Source organism: Epinephelus moara, chromosome 20 (genome assembly GCF_006386435.1).
Source record: "Epinephelus moara isolate mb chromosome 20, YSFRI_EMoa_1.0, whole genome shotgun sequence".
NCBI lineage: Eukaryota > Metazoa > Chordata > Actinopteri > Perciformes > Serranidae > Epinephelus > Epinephelus moara.
In genome coordinates this window covers 23,985,509-24,010,860 of record NC_065525.1, presented here as the reverse complement: position 1 = coordinate 24,010,860, position 25,352 = coordinate 23,985,509, and the positions used below count along the sequence as shown (strand labels likewise).

The window sequence follows — 25,352 nt, the reverse complement described above, 5'->3', positions numbered from 1 at the left end:
CACCCATGCACTAGTGAGGTTTTTTTTAAAGGGACACTACTTAAATGCTTTATTACCCACATCATGTGAGCTTTTGATGAGTGTTGGTCATCCACGAATAAATAAAGGATTTTTACTGACAATCAGAGTGCCTGAAATGCTTTTCAGGCTGCTAGCCTACACCATGGACTTCAACATTAAGTAGGCTGGACAGTCATTATTTTTTATTTTTTAAAAAGTCTTCCCATTATATGATACATTATAGCCTATTTTTAGTACACTACATTTTAGTGGGAAATATGTTCTTTAATGTCACACTTACTTTGCAGAACTGCCCAACCATATACTGTCAAAATCAGTTCAAATTAGCTACAATAACCAAAATCTGCTTAAACGATTCGCAACAGTAAAATAATTTATATTACACTCATAATGGGAACTCTTATTTTTTATATTCTGATAATACAATTATACTTTAACTTAAGACAGATTGTAAATGCAGGACATTTGCTTGTAGTGAAACTGTTTTCATACAGTAGTAGTAGGCTATACTGTACTTTTATTCACTTCCACCACCACTGGCTGCCACAGTGCACTGACCCATTCATCCAGCATGTATAAAACCCCTGTACTAAATCAAGCAGCACTGTTTTGGGATAAACATTTTCACTGTGGTGATTTCATTACAGTATTTCATCGAATGTTCTTACATTAAGTCAGTGAGTTAAAGGTTTTTACAGCATTATGCAGTTAGTATCACTGTGTGACAGACGGCAGCAGAGGCCTCAGTGTACTGGCTGATGCATGCAGTGAATAAAATGCAACGGATGAATAGACATGGAGTTCAGATTGAGCATACACTGAGGTGTTTAATAAAGTTGACAGTTTCTACTGTTTGGGACTTCACATGAGAACAAATTCTATGTAAGAGTTGTTTACTTCATTTTATACAGAATAAGAGAGATAACCTAAATTACACATTAAAAGCCAATATTTGTACTTTTGTGAAGAATACAAATTTTGTACAACAATATCTAGCATAGTATCTTAATTGTTTAATAAAAAGTTCACTTGAATATTTATTGTATGATGAAAATAAAATAACACATTCAAGGGAAAGAAAAAAATGTAGATTAACTTAAAATCTCTTTCGATTTTCAAAACAAATAATGTCATCATTGGCAACAAAGTCCAGCTTGTGCCGCCAAACGGTCTGAGCGCTCAAACCGAAAACAGCTTCTTCAGTTAAGTGAACTATCAACTACAAACACTTACCAAACACGTAGTTCTGTTTATAAAAGCCATGAAGCAAAGCAGTGTACTCTTACACAGCAAAGTGAAGAAAGTCCTCTACAAAGGTTCATTGATTACCCTTTCCTTTCACATTCATCAGTTGTGCACAATTTGGACATAGACCAAAAGAGCAAAGTGTATCACGGTGCATTCACTGTGCATTTTCTTGTGTGGGTCTTTTCTGAGAAGAGGCAGGTCTGGTCAAGTTTGAATGATATCTGCATTGTCTATTTTTTTTTTCAAACCGAGAGAAAATAAAAATGGTATATATAATTTTTCTTTGGGATAAGGCATTTCCTAACTGTGCATATAGATAGACAAACTACAAAATTCCCTGATATGTCATCAAGTGCTAAAGTGTGCTCAACTACGAGGTGGTGCTGCCGAGACAGGCAGACTGTTTTTTAGTTGTAGTCATTTATTATTGCTATTTTCACCTGCTGTGTTAAACTGGATTACATCATGGATTACTATACATCATGTAAAGTGTGTCTACCAATGTGTATGAACATGAAGAGATTGCCCCGGGGTATCCAAATCAATCATAAAATGTATAACTTGTAGTCCAGCAACCTCCAGATGCGGCACTTCAGGATAAGAGTCTAACAGTCAATCCTCAGATGCTCTTCTTCCTGATGCTTTGTGGACTAAATGTGTCCTGTAATGACATCATACTCCGTGTGTGAGTTGGGGCTACAACTGCATAGATCATTATATATATTGAGAGCTATCATGGAGTGGATGATGGGGGCGGAGGAGGAGGCTCAGGAACACACACAAGATATGTCACGGCGAATGCAGGGCGATACCTTTCACGTACAGCAAACTTCTCATACAAATGTGTGCAATCCAGCAGTGAGATTGAAGTCGATGACGTTGCGTTGTTATGAATTAGCTGAATTATTTGCTTCTGTGATGATGGAGAAGAAACAAGTCACAGCCCCCTTTTTTTTCTCCCTTCTGTCTGCGCACGGTGCGATAACAGCGTTGCAACACCTTCCGTGTACACGACTTCAACGCCTTCGGATTTTCTGGCTCCTAAGGTTCCTAGGCCTATAGTAGTCTTACTAGTAATAGGGCACTGATATACGATACAATTTCTGAGGCCAAATTAAGGAAACACATGAGTATTTTTGTACATAATTATGACTGTCTGCGATATTTACAACCACATATGAGCACAGGCATGATCAGTTTTGTGTGAAGGTCAGCAGCCACTTCTACCACACTCACGTCTTCTGCTTCAATTCAATGAACCAATAACAGGATAGTGGAAAGGGCTCGCGAGATGGCATGTTTTTCAGTTGAGCCACATGCAGTAACAATAGATTATTCTTCAATGTGATGCTGGGACCTTGGGTTTGAATGTTGGCAGTGTATTCAGCAGCTGCTGGTATACAACTACAATAGGGAGGGAAGAAACCCTATTTCCCCTAGCCTTGTGATCATCCTTCACAAATTTGAAAAAAAGTGGAACTTCAACCTCACAGCATTGTTGATACAATGTCTTTTAGGACAAACAGTCATCACTAATAAAGAGAGGGAAAGAAAAACAAGTTGACCATCTGGAACTGAAACACATGGGATGTCATGTTGATGATTCAATTTGGAGGAGATTACAGTAAAATGAACAAAATAGCAAATATCGACCAGTGAACGATCTACTTTTTTTTTAAGGGTCTACACTTGTAAACTTGGCTGTAATCCACAAAAATATACTTTTCTTGAAAATGGCGGTCCGTACGGTACATTCAGCACGCACTCCCACCCTGGTGATATATATTAAAGTCGCTATTTACACAACAAAAGAAAAATGTTTGGCTCAAATTATCAATTGTACAAACAGAACAGCAAAATGTTCATGGCTTTAGATATCGATTCAAGATCTGGTTTACACGACTTTACACCGTCTGCGATAAAGCACGATACAAAATAAAAACTATGATGAACGATGGTGCGTTTGAGTGAGCTGTTAGGAAACCGTAGCAACTGTACAAAAACAACACAAAAGAACAGCTTTGGCTTATATTACTGATGAACTGTTACACAAATGTGAACATGTTGATTTTCTCACCAGTTCAACTGGACAGGTTCGCATTATCTTAATTGCACATTTATATATCCTACTCTTTTAAATTATAAAATGAATAGTATGTCATTATTGCAATAAATTCTGTCGCTATTTTTGTTTTTTTTTACCTCCAACAGTATTAATTCATTTATTCACTAAAAGTAGTCTCGACTGTTGCAATTATTTACTGTGTGATCAAAATTCCTGTATAGTCTTAATTAACTCCGTGTTCTCTGTGTCTCGCGGTCGACTGAATCAATAAATTACAAGAGGCCACTTGAGATAAAGGTCTTGTGTGGTTACAGCATGATTTTCAAAAGACAGTTCTCGCAGTGAACATCGTATGTAAGGGTCCTCGGCCTGAAAGCAACACAACTTTCTCTGATTGTTTGCAACTTGCGAGCACAACAGCAATACAGCAACTACATGTAAGTGTCTGACTAGACCAGTGACTACAATAATCTATCGCCTATTGTTTAACAATTTTCTTTCTTTCTTTCTTTCTTTCCTCTGCATCTGAATTGCACCAAGTACCTGATACCACCTGCTTGTGCATATATTTCAGTCCAGCTAACTGAGATCTTTTTTCTTTTTTTTTTTTTTAAATCTTACTGTATCAGTTTGAGAGAATTTACTTCAGATATGTCCTGACATGTCTTTAAACATTTGCCACTCGGTCTTACAAATTGAAATGGAGTTGAATAATATAATGATAGCTCTAAGGACCCTTGCTCTCTCTTTTATCTCCATGTCTAACCCCTCCCTCTCTCTGACTGGCTGGTGACTGGAGGCGTGATCGGGGCTCTTTATGTCACCCATGTGTCCATGCGCAAGCGCTTGACCGAAGGGCTCTCCCTGTCCTCGGAGCCAGCGGGGGGTCTTCCCAGCCCCAGCGGGGAGTGGAAGTCTGGCCGGTGATCCTCGCGATCGCTGCCGTCGTAAGAGCTACAGGAGGAGCTGAGGCTGTCGGCGGGTGAACGTCCCAGAACTTCCTGTCGGCTGGACCCTTGCTGCGGCTGCTGAGGGGGGAAGCCAGATGGGGTGACACGCTCCCGTGGCGGCGAAATGGGCTCCGACTTGATGTTTATGCTGTGGCTGGTGCTGATGGAGAGGTTGGAGCCCTGAGGTAGGTGACCTCCACCACTGTGGAGAAGATAAGCATGACATTTTGTGTTCAGACTCAAAAAAATGAGACAACAAATGTGAGGTGCGATAATGCGAACAGCCAGGAATATGTAGATGTGTGATTCAGCATGATATCACAGAGCACAGTGGGTGTTGCTTTTATGTGAGGGCGTCTGGAGAGTGTGCCTTTGTTTGGAAGTGTGTTACTCACACCAAAGAATTAAGAGCTGCCTGGCCCAGTTGATGCTGTTGCCATGCCGACATGGAGCCCAGTGAGAGCCCAGGAGAGCTAAAGCCCTGTAGGGAAGAGATCTCTGCGCTGCTCAGGGAGAACTCTGTAAAAACAAAAGCAGCCACACACAGTGAGAACTCATTTCAGCTACAACACCATGTGCCGCTGAGAAAAGAGCAAGAACCAACAGCGTGTAGTACAAACACTCACGGCTGAGGCGGTTGTTTTCAGTCTGAGGGGAGAGAAGGGGCCAGACTCACCAGTAGGGTTGTAGGAGGTGGGCATGCCCGAGTAGACCAGGCCCTGTGGGGGTAAGCTGGGGGTGGTGACAGACACTACTGGAGTGGCCAGCGGCTGGGTGGACTGGGAGCTGCTTATCCTCTGGGTGTTCTGCCAAAACACACACACACACACACAAAATATAACACTAAAAAAACACTCTACTATAACGCAATTGCGACACATTTTCTCATTATTTAAGACATTTAATTCTGAGCATACATATTTTACGCTGGTCCATAAATCAGGAATATGAGTGTAATAATAAGAGCCGCCACTAAGTGGTGGTGTAGCTTCATGGAAATCAATATTCTGAGCTTTCTGATTCATTATTGTCTGTGTTTTTACAAACATGTCAAAATAAAGAGGGCAAAACAAGAAGAAATATTCATTAACTGATGTTGTGTTATTTCTGATATACATTTAAATACAGGTCACTAAATACATGTGTTATTATACAACAAACTGCAGATATACTAGTGGATTTATCCCACATTAAAAATGGTTATCATGGGCTTTAAAACATGTAAAATGTTAAAATATTTCAGAAATCACAATGACTATATTTTAAGAGGACAACTAACTGATATAGTCATCACAACAACCGACATGCAGCTACAGGCAAAACAAAAGATTAATCAGATTTACTACGATCTGCTTAGTTTTACTTTGTTAGACAAGAAACAGAACGCAGTGACAGGGAAAGTGCAGGTGAGGAAACGCAAGCCCCCTTCCACAGCATCTACTGCAAATCACAGTGAGCCTACTGATCAGTCGTACAATCAAATTAACAACTTCTAACCGAGAGGGTGCAAAAGGATAATCCCAGAGTGACGTACAGTAAAGCTCCAGTGGTTTTTTAGTGCAGTGACCAGCATGCAGTCCAAACAAACACACACCTACACAGCTCGGTGTGGTCATGCAGCAAACTACGCCGTGAGCTACAGATGCACACACTCCAACTCCGCTAATCAAAGGCAGACACAGTTTAGAACAATACTGTAACAAATCCTCACAATACAATGTAATAAACATATGTGCAGCTGCCAGCGGTTACGCTCCAAGCAGCATTGCATCATCATGATGGAGTTGATGGCTTCCTCGCATTGTTCCAACACTCTCCAGCCAGATGACTTCACCGAACCCCAAGTATCTCACAGCATGATGTCATTTAAGATGATGTAATCTTCTCGTCCTTAGTAAGAGTATAAATTATTTAGATTTTTTTTTTTTACCCAACACTGTTTTTGTTAAGTCTTAAACTTTTCAGATTGTGACTACAATATAATAGTTTAAAAAAAAAAATTAGCATTAATTAGCGCTTAGCTTTCATCTCTCTCCCTCTCTCGTTCTCCCTCTCACACTCCTGGTGGTATATGACTAACATTGACGTGTTGGGAATAGACGAGCCAATTTAACAGGCTGAGGCAATTTTCACAGGCCAAACCCAAAACATGCAGTGACAAAACATTTTTTTTGAATTTATTATTGCTGGCAGTCCTGAGAGCCAATCTCCGGTTTGAGCACTGCCTTTAGTCTAGCATGTGTGATTACCGGAAGCGTGTTCACATTTCAGCCATTTGCCCAGGCATTTGTCAAAACTCACCAAATCCATTTCCTCCTCCTCCGACTGCCCTCAACAGAAGAGAAGAAGAGAGGCAGAGTTACAGGAAAGAAGCAGAGCGGCTGTAAAGCGCTCTGGAAAATAGTGCCAGCTATCTAGATTTTACAGTAAAAGGGGACACTGGGGAATATAAAAGTGTGGATGACTTCTGCAGTCGTTGTAAAATCCCACTGATTTTATGTCTGTAGTCTGTTGCTGTACTTATGAGCCATTTTGTCCGAAGCACAGGCACCAGATTAACTTGTCTTTGTCTTGAAAATGAAGAAGAAGCAGTCACAACCTGGACAAACACCAGTGAAGTAAAGAGCAGAGAGTACAGAGGTGTTCTGGGTATTGACGAACTCTCATCTGATTCTGAATGTGACACTGCAATCATCTCACAGTCAGCAGGAATTACATATGAATTTCTCCACTGGCAAAAACATTGACCACATAGCACTTAGCAGAGCATTTCAAATCCTCCGTGTGCCTTAAGAGGAACCAGAAGCCCATCTTCCATCTTCTCCGTGCTGTGGGACATACTGCGACCGGGCCAGGGCTGTCTTAATACCCACACTCAATCAATAGCGGCAGGAAGACACGACAAGGGCGACAAGATATTATCTGGCTCACACCCTGGGCCCCTGATTAAGTCTTCATCTACACTCTGTCACACTGAGATGTGATTAATTTAATACCATTATGGCCTAATGACAGGCTGTCTGCAGACCTGCCACAGCCAGCGCCCTCCACAGCCTCTACCACTCCAAAAGAACCTGCCGCCCGCCACTGCCTAACCTGTTTCAAACCTCTTACAACACAACCTGTCCTGCTCTACTGATTTCCACACGCTGACAGGGTAACACGCACACTTGTTTAGAAACTGCTCCAGGCTGGATGAAGCTCTGCAAAAGAGGAGCACCCACAGTAACCTGAGGTTTATTTACCAAACACAATCATTTTCCTGGAGTGGCTCCTGTTGATGACAACACCAGCAACACCCAAAGTTGGAAATAGTATATTTGCTGGCTGCTGTCTGAGAATGCCACACTTATAGTTTTTTTTTTTTTGTTTGAGTTGATTTATGACCAAGAGAGTCTAGTTTAGCCTCAGGTGTCCGCTGTGGTCAGAGCGCTCTGCACCTTCATTATTATAATTAGAGAATGCCTCTCATTTAAATGTGAATAATTGAGTGGGAGTTATGACACCTGGGCTGCAGATCTATGTTAATGGAGGTGATGAAGAAGAACGCAGCACAAGAAGAATGCTGCTCAGGTGTGGCCTGCACACGGTGAGTGAGTCCCACTTGGCAGATAAACCTTCGCATGCTTCATTGGCGTGATAATATCAAAAATGGTTGTGGCAAAACCCTGCAAAACATATTAGAGTCTAGATGCCACGAAACAAGGCTCCGCTCTGCCCTGGAGCAGAGGTACTTTAAGGTCCTTTAGCTGCTGATACTTGTGTGCAGTGGTGTGCTCTGTACTCACCAGTGGGGGCATCATCCCTTTGCTAGATGGAGGGATAACAACCCTTAGGTCTGGCTTGCGGCCTCCCATTCCCATGTTCCCTCCAGGGGGTGGTGGAGACTTGGTGGGCATGACTTTACCCAGGCCATTGCCGCTGGGTGTGCTGAGGACGCCCGGAGAGCCCCTGGGGTTAACAAAACCGTTCCCTGCAGAGGTACACAGCGACAGAAACACATCATCAAACCACGGACTGTGACTGACAACACTTCCAGTCATCAAGCGAACCTCTCGCACAGCGTTGTTTTTCCAGCTTGCTGCAGCACGCAGCGTTAAGTGTTTCCAACCCTCTGGGAAGTTTTAATAGACTTGGATAATTATCCTGCACATTTACAAAAATAAAATGTCCATTTCAAAATTGATGAGCCTTTTATTTTTATTGTGAATGATTACATCAAAGTCAATTCTTTGCATCTCGGGATGAGGAGCAGTTCACTGACAAATGTACTGTGACTGCTTAAAAGAAATAGCTGGAGCCATTACAGTGAATAAAAAACAGTTAGAAGATCTCGTGGTGGTGTTGTTTTTTTTACACTGTGCCCGCAAACAAAAGCAAAGTGTGAGACTCTGCCTTGCACATTCACACCTTGATGTTTATGTCATGTCACCGTCATTAGTCATTTCCTTAGTTTAGTTTGTCAAACGTGAAAAAGCGATGGTTTCCCACCAACTTATTTTAGGAGCTTCCATCCACCTAAACCACAGATGGTCCACCACCCCATGCAAAGGCTGGAAACAAAAAAAGTTATCTTTGAAAAACACTTCAAGAAATAAAAAGAAATGTTCAGGGTTAAGTAAAAGTGTTAGAGTCTGCATAGATTCATGGTACAGTTTTTAGATACTATACCTTATTTGACAAAATACTGTGATATGTTGTGTACCACAAAATAATACACACTTAGTATTTTTTTTTTTTTTCATTTGTTTTAGATCATACACAGTACATAATGTTGTGAAGCTTGTTCTAATGGCTATGCTTTTGCAAAGTAGATGTTCCATGTGTGTTGACATGCCTTACAACTGTAAAAATAAAAATATTGATTAATTCTGAAGCAACTACACTATCAAAAATGATCCCTTACACATTGTTAAAGCACTGCAAACTGTCTTTAACTTGTATTTTAATTACTGTCGCATTAAAAAAAAACATAGGTTTCAGGAATAGATGAATTCTTCCTGTTTTTGTCGAACTACAGCACCTTTTTTTCAACTGCAAGACACCGTGTGCCTCGTCTGACCAAGGTCTGCAGTGGGATTCTGCAAATTCCACACAAATCCACTCTAATAAAAATGGAGCGATGAATTGCTGCGACAAAAAGGGAGCAAACAACCGCAATGTTTTAAGTGCTCTTGAGTTTAAAATCGAATTTACTTTACGCAAGTCTCAGCAAAAGCTATACTTTTTACAATGTAAACACGTTGAAATCCTGAAAACAAGGGGAAGAAAGAATGAATGGCGTCTCGCGCTGCATCAACAGATCAGTAACACTTCAACAAGTTGCTGACTTCTCCATTGTGTTCAGTGTATCCCAGCGAAACACAAAGTGTGTGCACAATGAGTAGGCTCTTGCGTAGGAACATAATGGAACAATAGCCCCTCTGACTACAGATAAGGACAGCAACAATTCACGGTCAAATAAACAGTTATGAAGCCGACAATAGTATCTCACAGCTGAATCAACAGTATATACAAGCAGATATCGCCGACAGCTCTGGCTTTGATCATACAAGAGTTGGCTGCTGCGAGAAAACCGTGTTTACAGAATTAGTAGAGTAAATGTCCGAGGCCCTAAAAATAGCGAACCTGATTACAAGCAATGAAGATGTCATTCGGTGGAAATGAGATGTTAGTGCAAATAGGCTTTCATGTACAGGAATTGGTTGCAGCTTTGCAATATGGCATGTTAACACTCTGATAACGATCAGTGGGCTGTGATATTTTATTTGAACAGAGATCCTGCTCAAAACATAAATATTTCTCATAGCAGGAAACGCACAGGTGTAACTAATAAAGATGTAACGATGGCTGCATCCCATTACGTTCTGCAGTAAACCAAACCAGATAGCATGCACAAAACCATATAACTGTTAAACCTCGATGTAATACAGCTGGAATCATTGTTATTAATTACGCCTGTGCTTTCTCTGCCGATATATCAAAATGTCTGCTGTGAAACTGCCGTTAAGTTCTGTGTCTCGCGATTCTGTTGGCCTCAAACACCAAAAATATAACATGACATCCTCTGGTAACACACACATTAAAACATTATATGTATTTACACCTTCAAATAGCATATTTAATGTAAAATGTAACAAATGATGCATCGAAAACAAAGTCTTCTTCATTTTTGTGCATCATTTAACCCATAACTACACACACACAACTAATTATATAATCACATACACGTTTCTGTGCCTATTTGTATTGTTAAATGTCCTTTACAGTGTTTTTTGTCCAAAAAAAAGTAGCTATAATAGAGTGAAGAATGATATATGCCTCCCGTGCCGCCTCTTAGCACGTATATATATCTACTGATCCACTGAGTTTTATTTTGTGCATTAAACTGTTACTGTTGTTGTCAAATTATTTTATAAAGCATGACTGAAACAAGAATGTACTCACACTGTTTCTATTAACATGTCAGTCATTTTCTTTGTTCACTTCCATACCAACAGTACGACACACGTTGCTTCACAGGGTAAGGACATACACTCAGTGCTGTCTTCACTAGCCACAGTCAGGCCCACCTGACTTACATATCTTTGGAATCTGCCTCTGATTATGACTTCAGATGTCTGCGGATGATTAAATCCCACACATCTTTCAAATAATTGCCAAGAAGGGAGCACATGTCTGAACAAATATTCAGACCACAAAGTTAATTTTGAGCCAAGGTAACAGCCACAAGTTAAGACCCAGCCTATCGGCGGGGGACGTTTCAGTGGGCTTTTTTCTGATGTCTGCTGCCCTCATTCCATATTCAGACTTCTCTAACGGCTCGGTCTTGCCAATAAATCCTCTCTGACTGAAACCTGCGCGTGTTGAAAGCTGTTTGGTTTCTGTTCATTGTCCTGAATTATTAACACGGTCTGGGAGAGGGGCATTACATAAGGCCTTGTGTTTACAACTGAAACATTCAGTTTTCATTTTAAGGCCAGGGAAAGAAAAACACTGAGACTTATTGTGCCCAGCATCCCACGTGAGTCAGGTTCAGGCAGAAAAGAAAATGTCTTGATGAATGAGAAGAAATAATAGATGTGAATCAAGGCCTCCAAAAACAGTTTTCTAATAATAGATGCCACGCACAGTCCTACTGTTGTGTCTCAGAGAACTAAGACCAGGCAAGATGTGCAGAAGGTGATTTGTTATGGCAGATGGCAACCAGGTACACAATCGTTCTTGTATTTTTATACAGCATGGATATGATTCATCATCATCCTCCATCTCTGAATACATGTTTCGCATTCAATCAACCTACAGCAAAAGAAAATAACTTTCTAAAAGTAACATTTGCACCAACAAAAACGATTTCTTCTTTTACCTGATGTGATCTGCTGAACACAAAAACATACTTTGTAATTGTATTTCAAGAACATGCGATGTTTCAATACTGTCGAAGGGTTGTGTACAGCAGGCAGACATATACACAGCTTTCATTCTTAATGCTCACCAGTCAAGGAGCAGAGCTTGTAATTAGGAGTAATTGTATGAGCTGTTGAAAGAAAAGATCTATTATAGAGCTGCACACTGATGTAACGGCACAAAATGAGACAAAAAGAGATTGTTTTTTGAAAGTGGAGCCATTATCTAATCCAAAGACTAAACAAGAACAACAGATGGTTTATTTTAGAAGGAACAACTGAAATTTGTTCGCTAGAAAAAACTTCCCAATGATGCTACCTGTGACATTAACACATGTGTGCTTGCAAGTCAGGCGATTCCTACAACCAGCTAATAAGTGAACCCACATAGGGACCCGGAGGTTGTGTAGAAAATAGTTCACTTCTTCTATTTGCCTTATGGAAAAAAAAATCCTCTCTCTGTGGTGACACCATCGAACAGGAGAGAAGATATCACACGGCACATCTTCCATCTGGCCACTTTGAAAGGCTTCTGCTGTGGTCATAGCTGCTACTTGTGAAAAATCAGAGCTATGTCAGGAATGGTCATCTGACAGCAGGGCTGGAGAGGTTTCTCCTCCCTGTAGTCTCTGCTGTTCTACACACTTGGTACAAACAACAGCTGCACCATGCTCGCTCTGTGCCAAACGCTGACGCCCCCTGGCAGAGGATACTAACTATCCTGACCCTGTGCCACACCCTGAACTTACCCAGCACTCCTTTTAAAATGTTGTAAACCGACTCCGAGTGCTCATACTTTCTAATCAATACCTCGACAAATATCCCATCACAGGCTTATATTTTTGTGGTCGTCCACAAGCTATGAACATTGAATTCGTCCAGTTTCGAAACACCATATTGCATGCTGTCAGAAATACTATATGGAGTACAGCAAGCTAAGTGACAAGCGAAGAGTTAACTCCACCTGCCTGTGCCTCTCACACAGCACATTGCAGCCATGACAGGCTGTCCGGTCATTGTGTACCGAGGACTTAGTGGGATGTCATGGCCCGAATACCTAAAGGGTTATGCTGGTCTAGGCATCTTACAGACCCTCTCCAGCCTTATAAGGGCTGTCAGAGTAGTGGGGGGAAACAGATGCACCTGTCAATAGAGGGAAGGAAACAGGATGGGGGAGGGCTACATAGAGGTGACAAGTTTAAAGGAAACGCTGCGTTTATTTACCTGCCAAAGTCAGTTGGACAGCTAATTGCCTCGCCTGGTTACCCAGGTTGCTTTCAAGCACAAACACCACACTGTGTGAATGCCGCCGAGCCGTTTCCCATCTCTCACACATGCGTTTAACAAGCATACTATAGATTCCCTCTGTTGAGAGGAGTAACACTTGTATTCACGGTGCATGCAGTGAAAATAAAGTCGGGCAAAGGCACTATCAGTCAATGATAGTGACAACCGTCTTGAACCAATCACAGATGGAAACGCAACTATCCAGCTCGCGTGCTAAGCAGGAGGCCTATTGGGCAGAGCTACAGAGAGCTAATGAATCTCTAGGGAGGACTTACCCGCTGGGCTGGAGCCCACACCACTTGGCACTGAAAGGTCTGTGGTATCCAGCATGCCACCTAATGAGATGCACAGAGTGATATGATTAACCATCTGCATCCTTCTGCAAGCTAGCAGAGCATGTGATGGAGATGCCAGACCAGACATGAAAATGTCATGTAGATCTATCTTCACAGCACACCAAAGGGAGGCGTGTGTGCTCCCACCAGTGTCCTCATGGTGGGGGAAATATTCAATATGTGATTAAAGATCATATATTGAACATCAAGCTGCGTTCAGCATGGTGTTTGTTATAAAGTTGGAGGTGGTGAATGCAGAGTTCCACTATGAGGATGCACCTGCAGCAAGCAATTACCAATTGTCTTGGAAATCAGGCATCTGCTCGAACCTCTCTCCTAACAGTCGAATGAAAACTCTACAATGTAGACGCTTTCAAAAGATACGCTTAACTCAAGCACACACTGCCAACACGCCACATGAGTCTGGGCATTTTTTTTAGCTTGTAATAAAACACTGATCTAATATGAATCATAAAAAAGAAAAAAAAAAAACAATACACATAGAGCAGCGAATAAAACAACCATTAAGTAAACCCCCTGCATATGGGTAGGTGTTGGCCAATTCTGATACGTGGTTAATTTTGAATGAGGCATTTCACACATTGTTGCATGTACTTCTATCGTATGCAGTGTAGCTGAATCTTGCAAAAGCCATCTGGACCGACTGAGTCAGACCAGTCGTACAAGCACTAGTGTGGACTGACATCATTTTTCCACAACGCTGATACAGTAAAAGGTGTGATGATGAGCATTTTGGAGGGTGTGAAAAATAGATATCACACAAACGCCAGGTTAGGGGTGTTAGTATCACATGACTGCTTGACCTTAGGTCCCTTATATCCAACACCATCTTAAAAAAAACCAAAGAACTATATGTGCCTTGGAGGTAACCAAAAAACCCAGAAGAAACTTTAAAGGGGAACTAACGTTTTTTCAACCTGGGCCCTATTTTCCAATCTACTTTTGTCTAAATGAGTGATAGGATGTTCAATATTTGACATTTCTCTGGTACGAAGCTAGGGCGGACCTGCCTGCAGCTCGTGAGTGCGCGCTATATTAAATAATAGGGCACTGGGACAGCGTCACACAACGTCAAAATACGTCCACTAAAAGTTCGCTCGGATTGTTAGTATAATTATCCGATAACATAACGGAAAGGAGAAATGAACGTCTGTCTTTACCTTTAGCTGGAATCGAACATATTTGTTGTGGCAAGTCAAAACACTTCCTCTGCCTGCTCCCTCTCTCCTTGTCCCTCTTCAATGAGCTCTGCGTCCGTGTACGTCCGTGTACGTCTGTGTACTACGTGTTCAAATAAATATGGGCGGTCACCAAATTCAAATGGCTCATCCAGATCCAGTTGGTCAAAATCGGGTAAGAATTCAGCCATGACAGTCTCATTTGTAAGCTCGCTCCAGCAGTAACTTCCTGCAACAACTCGCGAGACCAACTGTCGTAAAACACCATAGACAGTATAGTAAAATACCAAAGAAGAAGAAGAAGAATCTCGTGAGACATGAGATTTCAGAGCAAGACTTTCACTCTCTGAGTGACTGTTTTGACTTGCCACAAGAAACATGTCTGAATTTTTACCCGATTTTGACCAACTGGATCTGGATGAGCTATTTGAATTTGCTGACCGCCCATATTAATTTGAACACGGACGTACACTTACGCAGAGCTCATTGAAACTGAAGAGCGGACGAGGAGAGAGAGGGAGCAGCAACAGGCAGAGGAACATGTCCGAATCCAGTTAAGGTAAACACAGACTTTCATTTCTCCTTTCGTTATGTTGTCGGATAATTATACTAACAATCCGAGCCTATCTGTGTGAAAAAAATGTACTTTTAGTGGACGTATTTTGACGTTGTGTGACGCTGTCCCAGTGCCCTATTATTTAATATAGCACGCGCTCACGGGCTGCAGGCAGGTCAGCCCTAGCTTCGTACTGGAGAAATATCAAATATTGAACATCCTATCACTAATTTAGAAAAAAGTAGATCAGAAAATAGGGCCCAGGTTGGAAAAAACGTTCCCCTTTAAAGCTACAGTTGGTAGAAAAACCACAAACCACAAATTTTTTTTAGAAACATATTTTAGAGTACTGTTCAGCTGTAACATGAGAACGTTGGTCTGGCTGGTGGGCGGCGCTTGGTTTTGCTTAACTGTTTTCAACATGGCAGCCGGGTCACTAACTTTCTCATGTTACAGCTAAACAGTACACTAAAATATGTCTCTGAAAAAAATTTGAGGTGAGAAATGGGCAGTGCAGTAACAGAATTTGATTCATATTTAATCAGCACTGCCTAGTTTGACAGTTTGACCACAGTTCTCCAGCTGTGATCTACTTGATTGACAGCTGTGTTAGATTCAAATGCCACTGGGGCACTAAGAGGAAGAGGATGAACATGATGGTTTTTTTGCATAGAGTTAGATGAGGAGATTGACACCAACCCATGTCTGTGCACAAAGTGTAAAGCTAGAGCCAAGATGCAATTAGCCTAGCTTAGCATAAAGAGTGGAAGCAACAGGAAACAGCTAGCCTGGCTCCAACCAAAGTTCGAAAAAATCTACCTAAGGCGTTGTGGTTTTACGGGGGTTATGTGGTGTGACTACTTCTTGGGTAGTTTTATTTTCACTGTGAAGTTGCCAGGCAACCACCACAGAGAGAACCACTCTGAGAGAAATGCAGGGCACATGTATTAACTGTAGTTCATCCAAAAAAAAAAAAAGAAAGAAAAGAAATTCATAGTTTTACATCATATAACTTCCACAAAGTCCACATATTAGTAACTTCTGTTATTAAGTATGTTCATGTAATGAGGTTTTGAGGAGACAGTACTTGTTTTTTAGCATTGGAGAGAACCAGGCTAGCTGTTTCTGCCTGCTTCTGTAATTTATGCTATGGTAGGCTAATGACCTCCTCATTGACCACTATTAGTTCTCACTAGAATTGTAAAATCATTCTACAAACAAAGCATTTATGTCATCAGAATAATGAGAAAGATAATATAATCACACACAAATGCACACAAAGGGGCTTCAATCGTAAATAAAACCTGCTCTGAGTGGTCTGGATCATCCTCTGTGCACCACTCTGACTAATTAACTGTGGTTTTTGTTCACTAACCTGTACTGGTGGGCCTCTGGGGTCCTCCACTTGAACCCACATTCCTGTGCAGAGAGGCCTGTGGAGGGGACAGCATCCCACTGTCACTCAGAGAGGCCGTGGCTGCTGCCAGTGCCTGGCTGCCCAGAGTCCCTCCTGGCTGGTACATGGCATTGGGATTGGATACAGGCACTGCCACATGCATGGAGAAGTTCTGCTGAGGCAATGCTGTGGGCTACAAGAGGGAGACAAACACACACAGAGGTTTATACACAAACACACTCAAAACCCAAGGTCTGATGATGAGTCTGATGGGTCAGTGGTTGTCATGGCATCATTAACAGAGAGCTCCCCTTGAGGGTTTGCTTTCATAAACAAGGATACACTGTGTGTTTTCAACTCTGCCGCTGCTTTATAACAAAATATTTTAGGAAACATTTCTGCCCCACATCTGAGGGCTGCTGAGTGACACTATATAACCATCAAAGAAGATTATTGTCATTAATATCACACATAAAGAACACACACATTTTCAGTGCTACCGCAACACACACAGAAAACACAGAAAACAAATAAACATGCACTCAGGTGATTCACTTCGGCATTGCAGCAGTCAGCACTACAGACGTACTTTTGCCTTCTGAAACACCACGGTGTAACGTGTTTCTCGGCACAGCAGAGAGGGGTAGCGGGGATTCACAGCTACAAGAATCGTGACTCACTTGCATTTACCTACAAAGTGCTGACTGTGCAAAGCACAAGTGAGAATGACAGGTGGCAGTGAGAACGTTTCATCATAGCATTATCCAGTGAGCCAGTCGGCCGTTATCATTAGTTTGTTAATGGCAAAGTGATGCTTGTCATGTCAGGGACATATAGAGAACGACTGCTTAGTATGCACTGTGTTCTTGCACAAGTCTAATATTGTCACGCATGATAAGATCACAAAAGATTTGTGGTGTTTTAGTGGGTGAGCCAGTGTGGTACTTGATGAAGGAGAGGGAGGATGCTAAATGATAGTGCAGTGTTAGTGTGCTCTGGGAACACTTTACTGCTGGAGCTGTTCAGGAGTAAGGGATATTTTATGCTAGAATGCACTGCGAGAGAGGTAACAGGAAGATTTAAAAGGAGGAACATGACATTATCAAGGAACTGTGAAATATTTAATTTGTTTTTGTTACATTATGGGGTAAAATCAGGTCTGAGATGGAAATAAACCTGCAGATCCTTATGATAAACACTCACCATGTGTGAGTATGTATGTTCTGTACACTCTGATGTTTAAATAGCTGCTGCTGCTTGATTAATGATAACATGACCATGATACTGGGGTGTTTTCTTTCCAGCAGAAGCATGCAACATTTCACCTGTTCACATGAAATGTGATCTTATCAGGGTGTGTCAAAATATCAGTTGCAGAACAAATCAACATAAGAAACAAATGCACACCCAGTGACGGGGGGGGGCATTAATCTTAAGATAGAGTAGTTCTGAAAGAAGTTGACAGAGGTTCTGGGGGGGGGGGGAAGGTAACAAAAAGAGGAAAAAGTTAAATGAAAAAAAGAGTGAAAATCCTTTTGTGCCACAAAGCCAAGCAAAAACGTTGCATTTACAGTACTTACGATTTTATGATTTCTCATCATATTATCAAACTCCTCATTAATTTTTTTATACTTTTCTTCTGTGTGAGGAGTGAGGACATATGAGGCATCGGGGTCCGGGCTATCACAACCTCTGTGTTCTTTCTTGTTTAGCGCCTGTAGTGAACATCAACATAAAGACAGAAATCAACACAAAACAGCAGGGGACAAAGGAAGTACTTACACCACAGCGCTTGTACATTAAATCACTCTCTTCGTTTAGTTTGCCGAAATGGTCGTCCATGAGGGGGCTGTGCCCAAAACAGTCATCAGGATCAGGACTAGCACAGTCATTATGGCCTTTGTTTCTCAATTTCTGAAAGGAAATTGCACAGTTGAGAAGAAACAGTATAGTAGTAGTGGTGTTACCTAATATATATACACTTCTCCTGGAAATATAAATCAAACATGAACAAAAATAAACATCTACAGTACGATTGTCTTTCCTTTTTTTCTTTTGTTGCAGCACAAGAACAGCTGCTGCACAAATGCTAGGCTAAACTGTAGCTCAATACAAGGCTCTGTACCAAGGGGAAACTGAAATGTCACTCTATATCCTTTCACCCTTCAGATGTGTTCAGAGAAACAAAATATTGTCCTCCTCCCTTTTCCTCTCTTTCTCTCTCCTTCACCCTCCTCCTCCCTACCTCCATCCCTCTCCGTTCTTCCTCCTCTTGCTGCGAGTGTGTGTTTGCATTTTTCATTATGTTTCAGTTATCATAAGCCACCCAGCTGGAAGAAACCCCTGCATAAGACGATCCTACAGCAGCGCACTTTAAGACTGTCCCAGTCTGTAATTCAGTATGGTTGTCACTCGTGGGATCTTATCAAAGTTAATGCATGTGGGGGGAATAAAATGGATTATCAAATGTGGTCGAAGATGCCTATTTGAGTGTGAAATTGAGCAATTATTGTAAAAAGCAAAGTGCTCCTAAGTACATAGGGTGGTGTGTTGTGGTGTTATAAAGAGCCTATTCTAACTTCGTGAAAAAAAAACATGTCATACAACTAAACAAATAAACGCAACGCTTTGCTCTTTCGCGCACTTTCTTACAGGCTGTTCTCTGCTCCTCATTACAGCTCTGAATAGCGGTGTTAACAAGACTCGCTGACAGCATGTGACAGCATGTGATATCAAGGCAGCGTACATCAAAACATGATTTATGTGTGGCTCGCAAGGTTCCTCTATCAGACTACTGCAGGTCCACAGCAGCGCCCTGCCCTGTCTGTGGGCTGCCTCGGAGGCCTCGTGTCTACAGGAAGGTCACTGACTCCTGTGGATGCAGGGGTCAGAGTGTGAGGCAGAGGAGAGGAACCTACACACACTAATGAGACCTTACTCTCTGTTTCTGGTCTTCATCACCTAAGAAAGTGGAAAATGTGTGTGTGTGTGTGTGTGTGTGTGTGTGTGTGTGTGTGTGTGTGTGTGTGTGTGTGTGTGTGAAAGAGAAAGAAAGAGAGACTTATGTGAGTGGGAGTGTGTGTAGTGCATATGTGCAGTATGTGTGTGGTGGGGGGAGGGGGGGGGATGTTTCTACAGCTGCTACATCCTCTGACAGCGGTGTGACGGTACGTATAGGTCTGTGCAAGACAATGCGGCTAACCCAGCGCTGCTCACCACAACCTCAGTGTAAGTTACATTTCCTAAAACCTGTGCTATGGCTTTATGAGAGTCCTGCATAATATCATTGCTCATTAGAACGAGATGATGCCAAATCCTGCGCTGCTCCACCTCGTCTCCGTGCATGCACATGCACACAATTTGTGAGGGACGTAAATTTTAACAATGTCGATCTCCAGCAGTGTGCGCGGAAATAAGGAAGTTCAGAAAAGCACCCACATCTCTTGAAACATAAGTGTCCGCAATGCCCAGAGGAGAGCAAGCGAGAGAGAGAGATAAGTCTTCTAGATAATGAATGGCCACCACTGTACCACAGATGCATTACTGTTTGGTGCGGTACAGAGCAGGGGCATTCTTCTCATTCTAAGAAAACGCCTTGCTGGTTCATTTCCTGTTTACTGAACGAACCCTCTCTAGTTAGGGTCCTGAAAGGCCTGTGTTTACTGGGGTTAAACTATGCACTTTCTCCACCAGTGAGCCCAAGATCTGATCTGAACCTGCAAATTTAGGTTCCAACCTGCTCATTATGGGAATAGCTTGGTCGGACTGGTCGCAAGATGGGCAGGGCTGCTCTACTTTCTACTTTCACAACAAGCCTGGCCAGCCTTCATTACGCCGCACCCACTGGCCCAAGCCATTTAGGGAGGGGTTGCAGCAGCATAGTGGGTGAGCGGGAACCAGATAGCAGCAGACAAGGGCAGGCAGCAATCAGATCTGCTCCATGATACATTACACGAATCACTACAATACATATTATCCTTAAAAAGATGCACTGAAGGTGCCGCGTGTATGGACGCCATTTTGTGCGCAAGAGTTAATCGTCTCTTGTAATTCATATAACATCTAAGGGCTGGGAAAGCATGGCTGTAATTCTTTGTTAAATGACTTGGCATGTTCTGGGTGTCCCACAGACGCTGCCCACAGCTCCCAGTAAATGGATCACTAAATCAGCACATGGCCAAACAGGTGTCCCTCTTCCAAACACCTGTCAAGACCTGGCTCCCCATGCTGGCCAATCAGACGCAGCCGCGCAGAGATATGGCCGTAGAAGGGACCACATGGAGCCCTGAAGGCCACCCGACCCCAGATCAACTTTGCTCTTACATGTCTATGCTGCAGACTGCTCCAGACACTATAGTGTTCTGACCTAGAAAAAGGGGGAAAAACTTACTGAGACGATTAGGATGCAAAAAAGAAAAGATAACTCCTTTTTGCATTATGAATAGTTTTATAAAAGCAGTTTCAAATGTTGAATCAAGATGTGGGGTTTGTACTTGCGAAAGCAAAGTTGGCTGGATGTGAATAGAGCTGAGGTTGGGATTTTCAGTAGCATTTCTAATGAAAGATATAGGCTGTTTGTTGCACGAGGGGGGCCCGGAGAGAGTATGGACAAGGGAACTTGTGTAATCTATTCACAAGGTCCTGAGAGGCTCACAAAGATGAGTGGGAACAAGGCCAGCTGCTATTTTCTCACAGCAGTCCAAACCTGTATTGATAGAAATTTGGCTCTTCAAATAAAAATGAGACTCTGAGTGGCTGACGTCAAACCAACTGGGCACCATTGTCTGTGCTTGCATGTATGTGTGTCCATCAGTTTGCTTGTGTGATACTTGAACTTCTCTTAAAAAAAACATTTTCCATTGCAGGAGGCCTTGAGGCTTCCTCATCCTGAAGAAAACATCTATCCGTCATCTCCACCTGAGCCCTGACTATTAACCAGGCTGTAACCATGGGGAACATTCAGCACAGTAATTGCCTCTCCAGATTTGCAGTATATGCTCAGTAAAGAAGAGTATAGGGCAGTGAAAGGTAACCTTGCATGCCATATAAAGATCAGATAAAGAGATCAATAGGACTTCTTTTTCAATGTACTTCTGCCCAGTTAATACCTTAAAAAATGCTGTGGAAATACATAAACATTTTTTGCTCGATTCTGGACTTCAGATTCACTTTTAAGCCTTATATTCACATTTTTATTGCAAAATGGAAGCAAACACTATTCCGTGGATTAAAAATAAAACCCAAACCGTTGCATAAGCCACCTACATCACCTGTTTTCTTGAGAAGCACTTTCAGTGAAATGGGCCCAAGCAACGTACTCCGCTGCTGCGAGTCTTGGAAAACAATTTCGCTCTGATGTTCTTCCTCTCTCTTGTGTCAAGAGAGCTTTCTGCATTTAACTTATTCATGTACTGTACAGTACTGTACATGAATAGAAGGCAGGGTGAAAGGAGGAAGATAGTGGTTCGGCATAAAAGCTCAACTTCAAAATTGTGGGGGAGATGGCTGAAAGGAAAGGCATGAAGAGGCTGGTTCGTCCATTGTGCCTGAATCACAGCAGCTTTCACTATCGGTAGAGGACCACCTGACCTGTGACTGGTGCATCACTGCTCTGATTACAGGCCCCTCAACAGCAAGACAGTTTGTCATGTAATGGCAACAGCGGGAAATTACACAAAATGTTCCAAAAGTGGAGAACAACATGAATGTTTAATGCATGTCGTGTTTATCCCAGCCTGCCCCGAAAGTACACCAAGGCTATATTTTAACCGGTTGTTGTGCAGCGGCCTCCCCTCACCTCATTTCAGCCGGGTCTCCCAGCCTCTCGCCCTGCAGTGCTGTGAATTAGCCCTTGTGCCCGCCGCTACACTAAGCAAGGTAGCGTGCTAATCCTCATGACATCACCATTGTGTCCAGGCCGTTCCATCTAATGTGCTTATCAAAGGGCTTCTTTGAGTGTGAACGCACTAGGAAATCAGCATGGGAAGGCGGCTGATAGGAAGGCTTTTATCTGCTGAGGAATATTCCTGCTCTTATATAACATCTTAAGAGACTTTCACTACCATCATGTTCCTTTTCCCCCTGTGGTGCTGTAGTCTTCACTTGAGGGGAATAAAAGCCTCTTTTGGTTGGTCTGTAGTATGCCATAGCCCAGCACTAGGTTACTGTAATGCAGGAAGCCTTCTTCTTCTTCCTCCCTCTCTCTCCATTTCCCACCGCATATTGTGAGTTGGGAGTGAGGGGTTATTACAGTAGATAAGGAGACCTCTGTAATGCCCAGACATATCTTGTTTAATCTCATGACCATTCCACATTACTGACTGATTTGAGGATATGAGGCTGGATTCATGTCCTTCCTGTGGCTCACTCCATTGTCTAGTTACACAGTAGACAGGAAGAGCAGCAGGAGGGGGCAACTCGACCGTCTGCTTTTTATTTTGACATTGTTGTCTTGTAGCTGTACATACATAGTGAGATTCAATCCCACCTGACACTACAATGACAATGGACACACCGCTGTGAGCTCAAGTCGTGACCTATTAATCCAAAGTGAGTCATGCTTACTAAGTCTGAACCAGCGAGAGATACACATGAGAACAAACTAATTAGATCCTATACTGTATACTGCCAACGACTACCTGCATTCTACTAGAGTGCCAATTAAAAATAGCCCATCCACGTTACTGAATAAGAGGCAATTGCTGTGCAGTGAGCAGTCCCTTCAGAGCTTTCTGCTCTGAGACTGTGGTGAATGACTGATGTGACAAAGCTATTAGCCGCCACAGTGAGAGGGAACAGTCTCAATCAGCGGACTGCATATTTTCAGTATAGACAGGAGGGAATTAAACTACAAATTGAGGATAAAGGCAAACCAATGTCATCATTATCTACAGATTAAAAAGAATGAGAACACACAGTCTCTGTTCCCACTCCATACAAAGAAAAGGTGGCACACATTAAAAACTGATCAGAGGGAATTACAATCCAGACAAAAACATTAACATACAGATTATTGAAAATCTTCCCGACCGTTTTTACTCCCTGTCTCCCTGTCTCCCGCTCTCTCTCTCTGGTCATTGAGTGGATCATTAGCTGTCAGGGCCCTTGAAACCATACCCCCAACCCTGAACTCCCATTCCTGCTCGCCTCTAAAATATTCATAAGGACAATTAGGAGTTCCGATAAGGCGAGTACGGAGGGCTGGGGGGCGTGCGGCAGAGAGGGCAGGATGTGCCAGCAGGACGTCTGTTCTGCAACACTCTATACCCAGACCACAGACCTGTCCTCATCAATCTGAGACACAGCAGCCTCCCTCTTTGCCCCCAGTCAGGCCAGGCAGTCAGGGGAAGGTGGCACAGTGCCAGCTAACCCCCAGCTCCCCGCCCCCCCCAATCCCAGCAGGCTTTGCTCTGTCCTCGCCCCTGGGCAGGAGGGGTTGGCCGCACAGCACGCACAGTGGGAGGAGGGGGGCACAAGGGCAAGCTGATTGTTGTACGAGCTAACTCACAGAAGCCGCTGTGCACGAAAAGCAAGGTCTCATTTCAGCCGCTCAGCCCAGAAGGTCATTGAAGAACACAGAGGGTGGACTCGCAGCTTGCGGTTCTAATGATCTTTAACATAACTAGTATCACTGTGGCACACTCAGTAACTAGATCAAACCAAATTAGGTCAGCTTAATGTCTGACCTGATTCATGTGGGTCATGCCACAGTTTATGGCAGGTATGTGATTTGAGCTCAGTTTGAGAAACTATTGGAACCCAATGTCATGTGCCATCCAACACGCTGCTACTGCAGAAAAGTAACACATCATGTCATTACTTTTCCGAATAGCACTGGGTTAATTAGCTTAAAGGGATAGTTCGGATATTTTCAAGTTGAGCTGATTGAGTTACTTATCAATCAGTACATGGCGGTTGGCACGCCCCCAGTTTAGAGAAGCAGACAGGAGTGCCGATACAGAAGCTCAGCAATGCATTGCTGTGAATAGGGGTTGGCAGCAAAATGTACCTAAAAAGTCCTCACTAAAAAGTCCTCACCAGTTTAAGTGCTATATTGAGAATATTTTCACAACTTTACCTTGCCATAAGACAGGTCTTTCCTTTGGCACTACATTTACTCAACCATAGGACTTCAGTATTCCTATACATGAGCACAACTGTGCATTGTGTTGTGTTAGGCCGCAGGTCTGTTTGGGTCAGGCTTTAGCGGTTTAATGAAGAGACAACAAATACCAGAAAACTAAAAAATAAGTGATTATGACAGCTACAATAAAAATGACATTCACTGTGGAGACAAGAGGATACCTTTACGAACCAGAGTATACAAAAGAAGTTTTGCAGAGGGAGACAGAACAGGCCAGAGGAGAGCGATGCGTAGGAATACTTAAGTACTATGATTGAGAAAACGTAGTGCCAAAGGAAAGGGCTGTCCAACGACAGTAAAGCAGTGAAAATATTCTCAATATAGAGTCAACTTAGACTGAGTGGCTAAAATACATTTTGCTTGCAGGGATGATGTAAACAATGACAGCTGCAATACCTTTGTCTCCTTTATTGTAAGAAATTTTGAAGATGATACCTTAAACTTTGAAGTTATATTCACCATTGTTGTCTCGTTAATCGTGACAAGATAGGACGTTTGATAAGTATTATGCCTATGAATAAATTAAACACGAAAATGAATATGTGATATGTTATATATCAACACTGATCAGACACAATCACAACATATAAAAAGTCGACTTCAATTATGTTGCACAAGCCCAACACATCAAAAATCTGAGAGCATTTTATTTGGAGAACAGAGAGAATAATCATGTCTAATTTATGTGCAAGTCAACATTAAATGACTGCCAACATCAATTAGCTGGAAAACTATTTAAAGAAAAA

The 25,352-nt window shown here is 42.4% G+C and overlaps 1 protein-coding gene across 6 annotated transcripts in view; it reads right to left on the bottom strand.

The window, feature by feature from the left end:
* Positions 1-832: 832 nt before the first annotated feature.
* Positions 833-25,352, bottom strand: part of mef2aa (myocyte enhancer factor 2aa) — a 72,449-nt gene continuing 47,929 nt past the window's right edge. For 3 of the 6 annotated variants that reach the window (XM_050073614.1, XM_050073613.1, XM_050073612.1), the window contains 7 exons: positions 18,044-18,178; positions 16,443-16,656; positions 8,073-8,257; positions 6,586-6,609; positions 4,961-5,090; positions 4,680-4,803; positions 833-4,486 (listed from right to left, as the gene is read on the bottom strand). In XM_050073614.1, the coding sequence (XP_049929571.1) occupies positions 4,150-4,486; positions 4,680-4,803; positions 4,961-5,090; positions 6,586-6,609; positions 8,073-8,257; positions 16,443-16,656; positions 18,044-18,178 (1,149 nt within the window). In that variant the 3' untranslated portion in view covers positions 833-4,149. Of the gene's footprint in view, positions 4,487-4,679; positions 4,804-4,960; positions 5,091-6,585; positions 6,610-8,072; positions 8,258-16,442; positions 16,657-18,043; positions 18,179-18,245; positions 18,378-25,352 lie in introns of all 6 variants that reach the window. The other 3 variants (XM_050073615.1, XM_050073617.1, XM_050073616.1) reach the window with 3 other exon arrangements.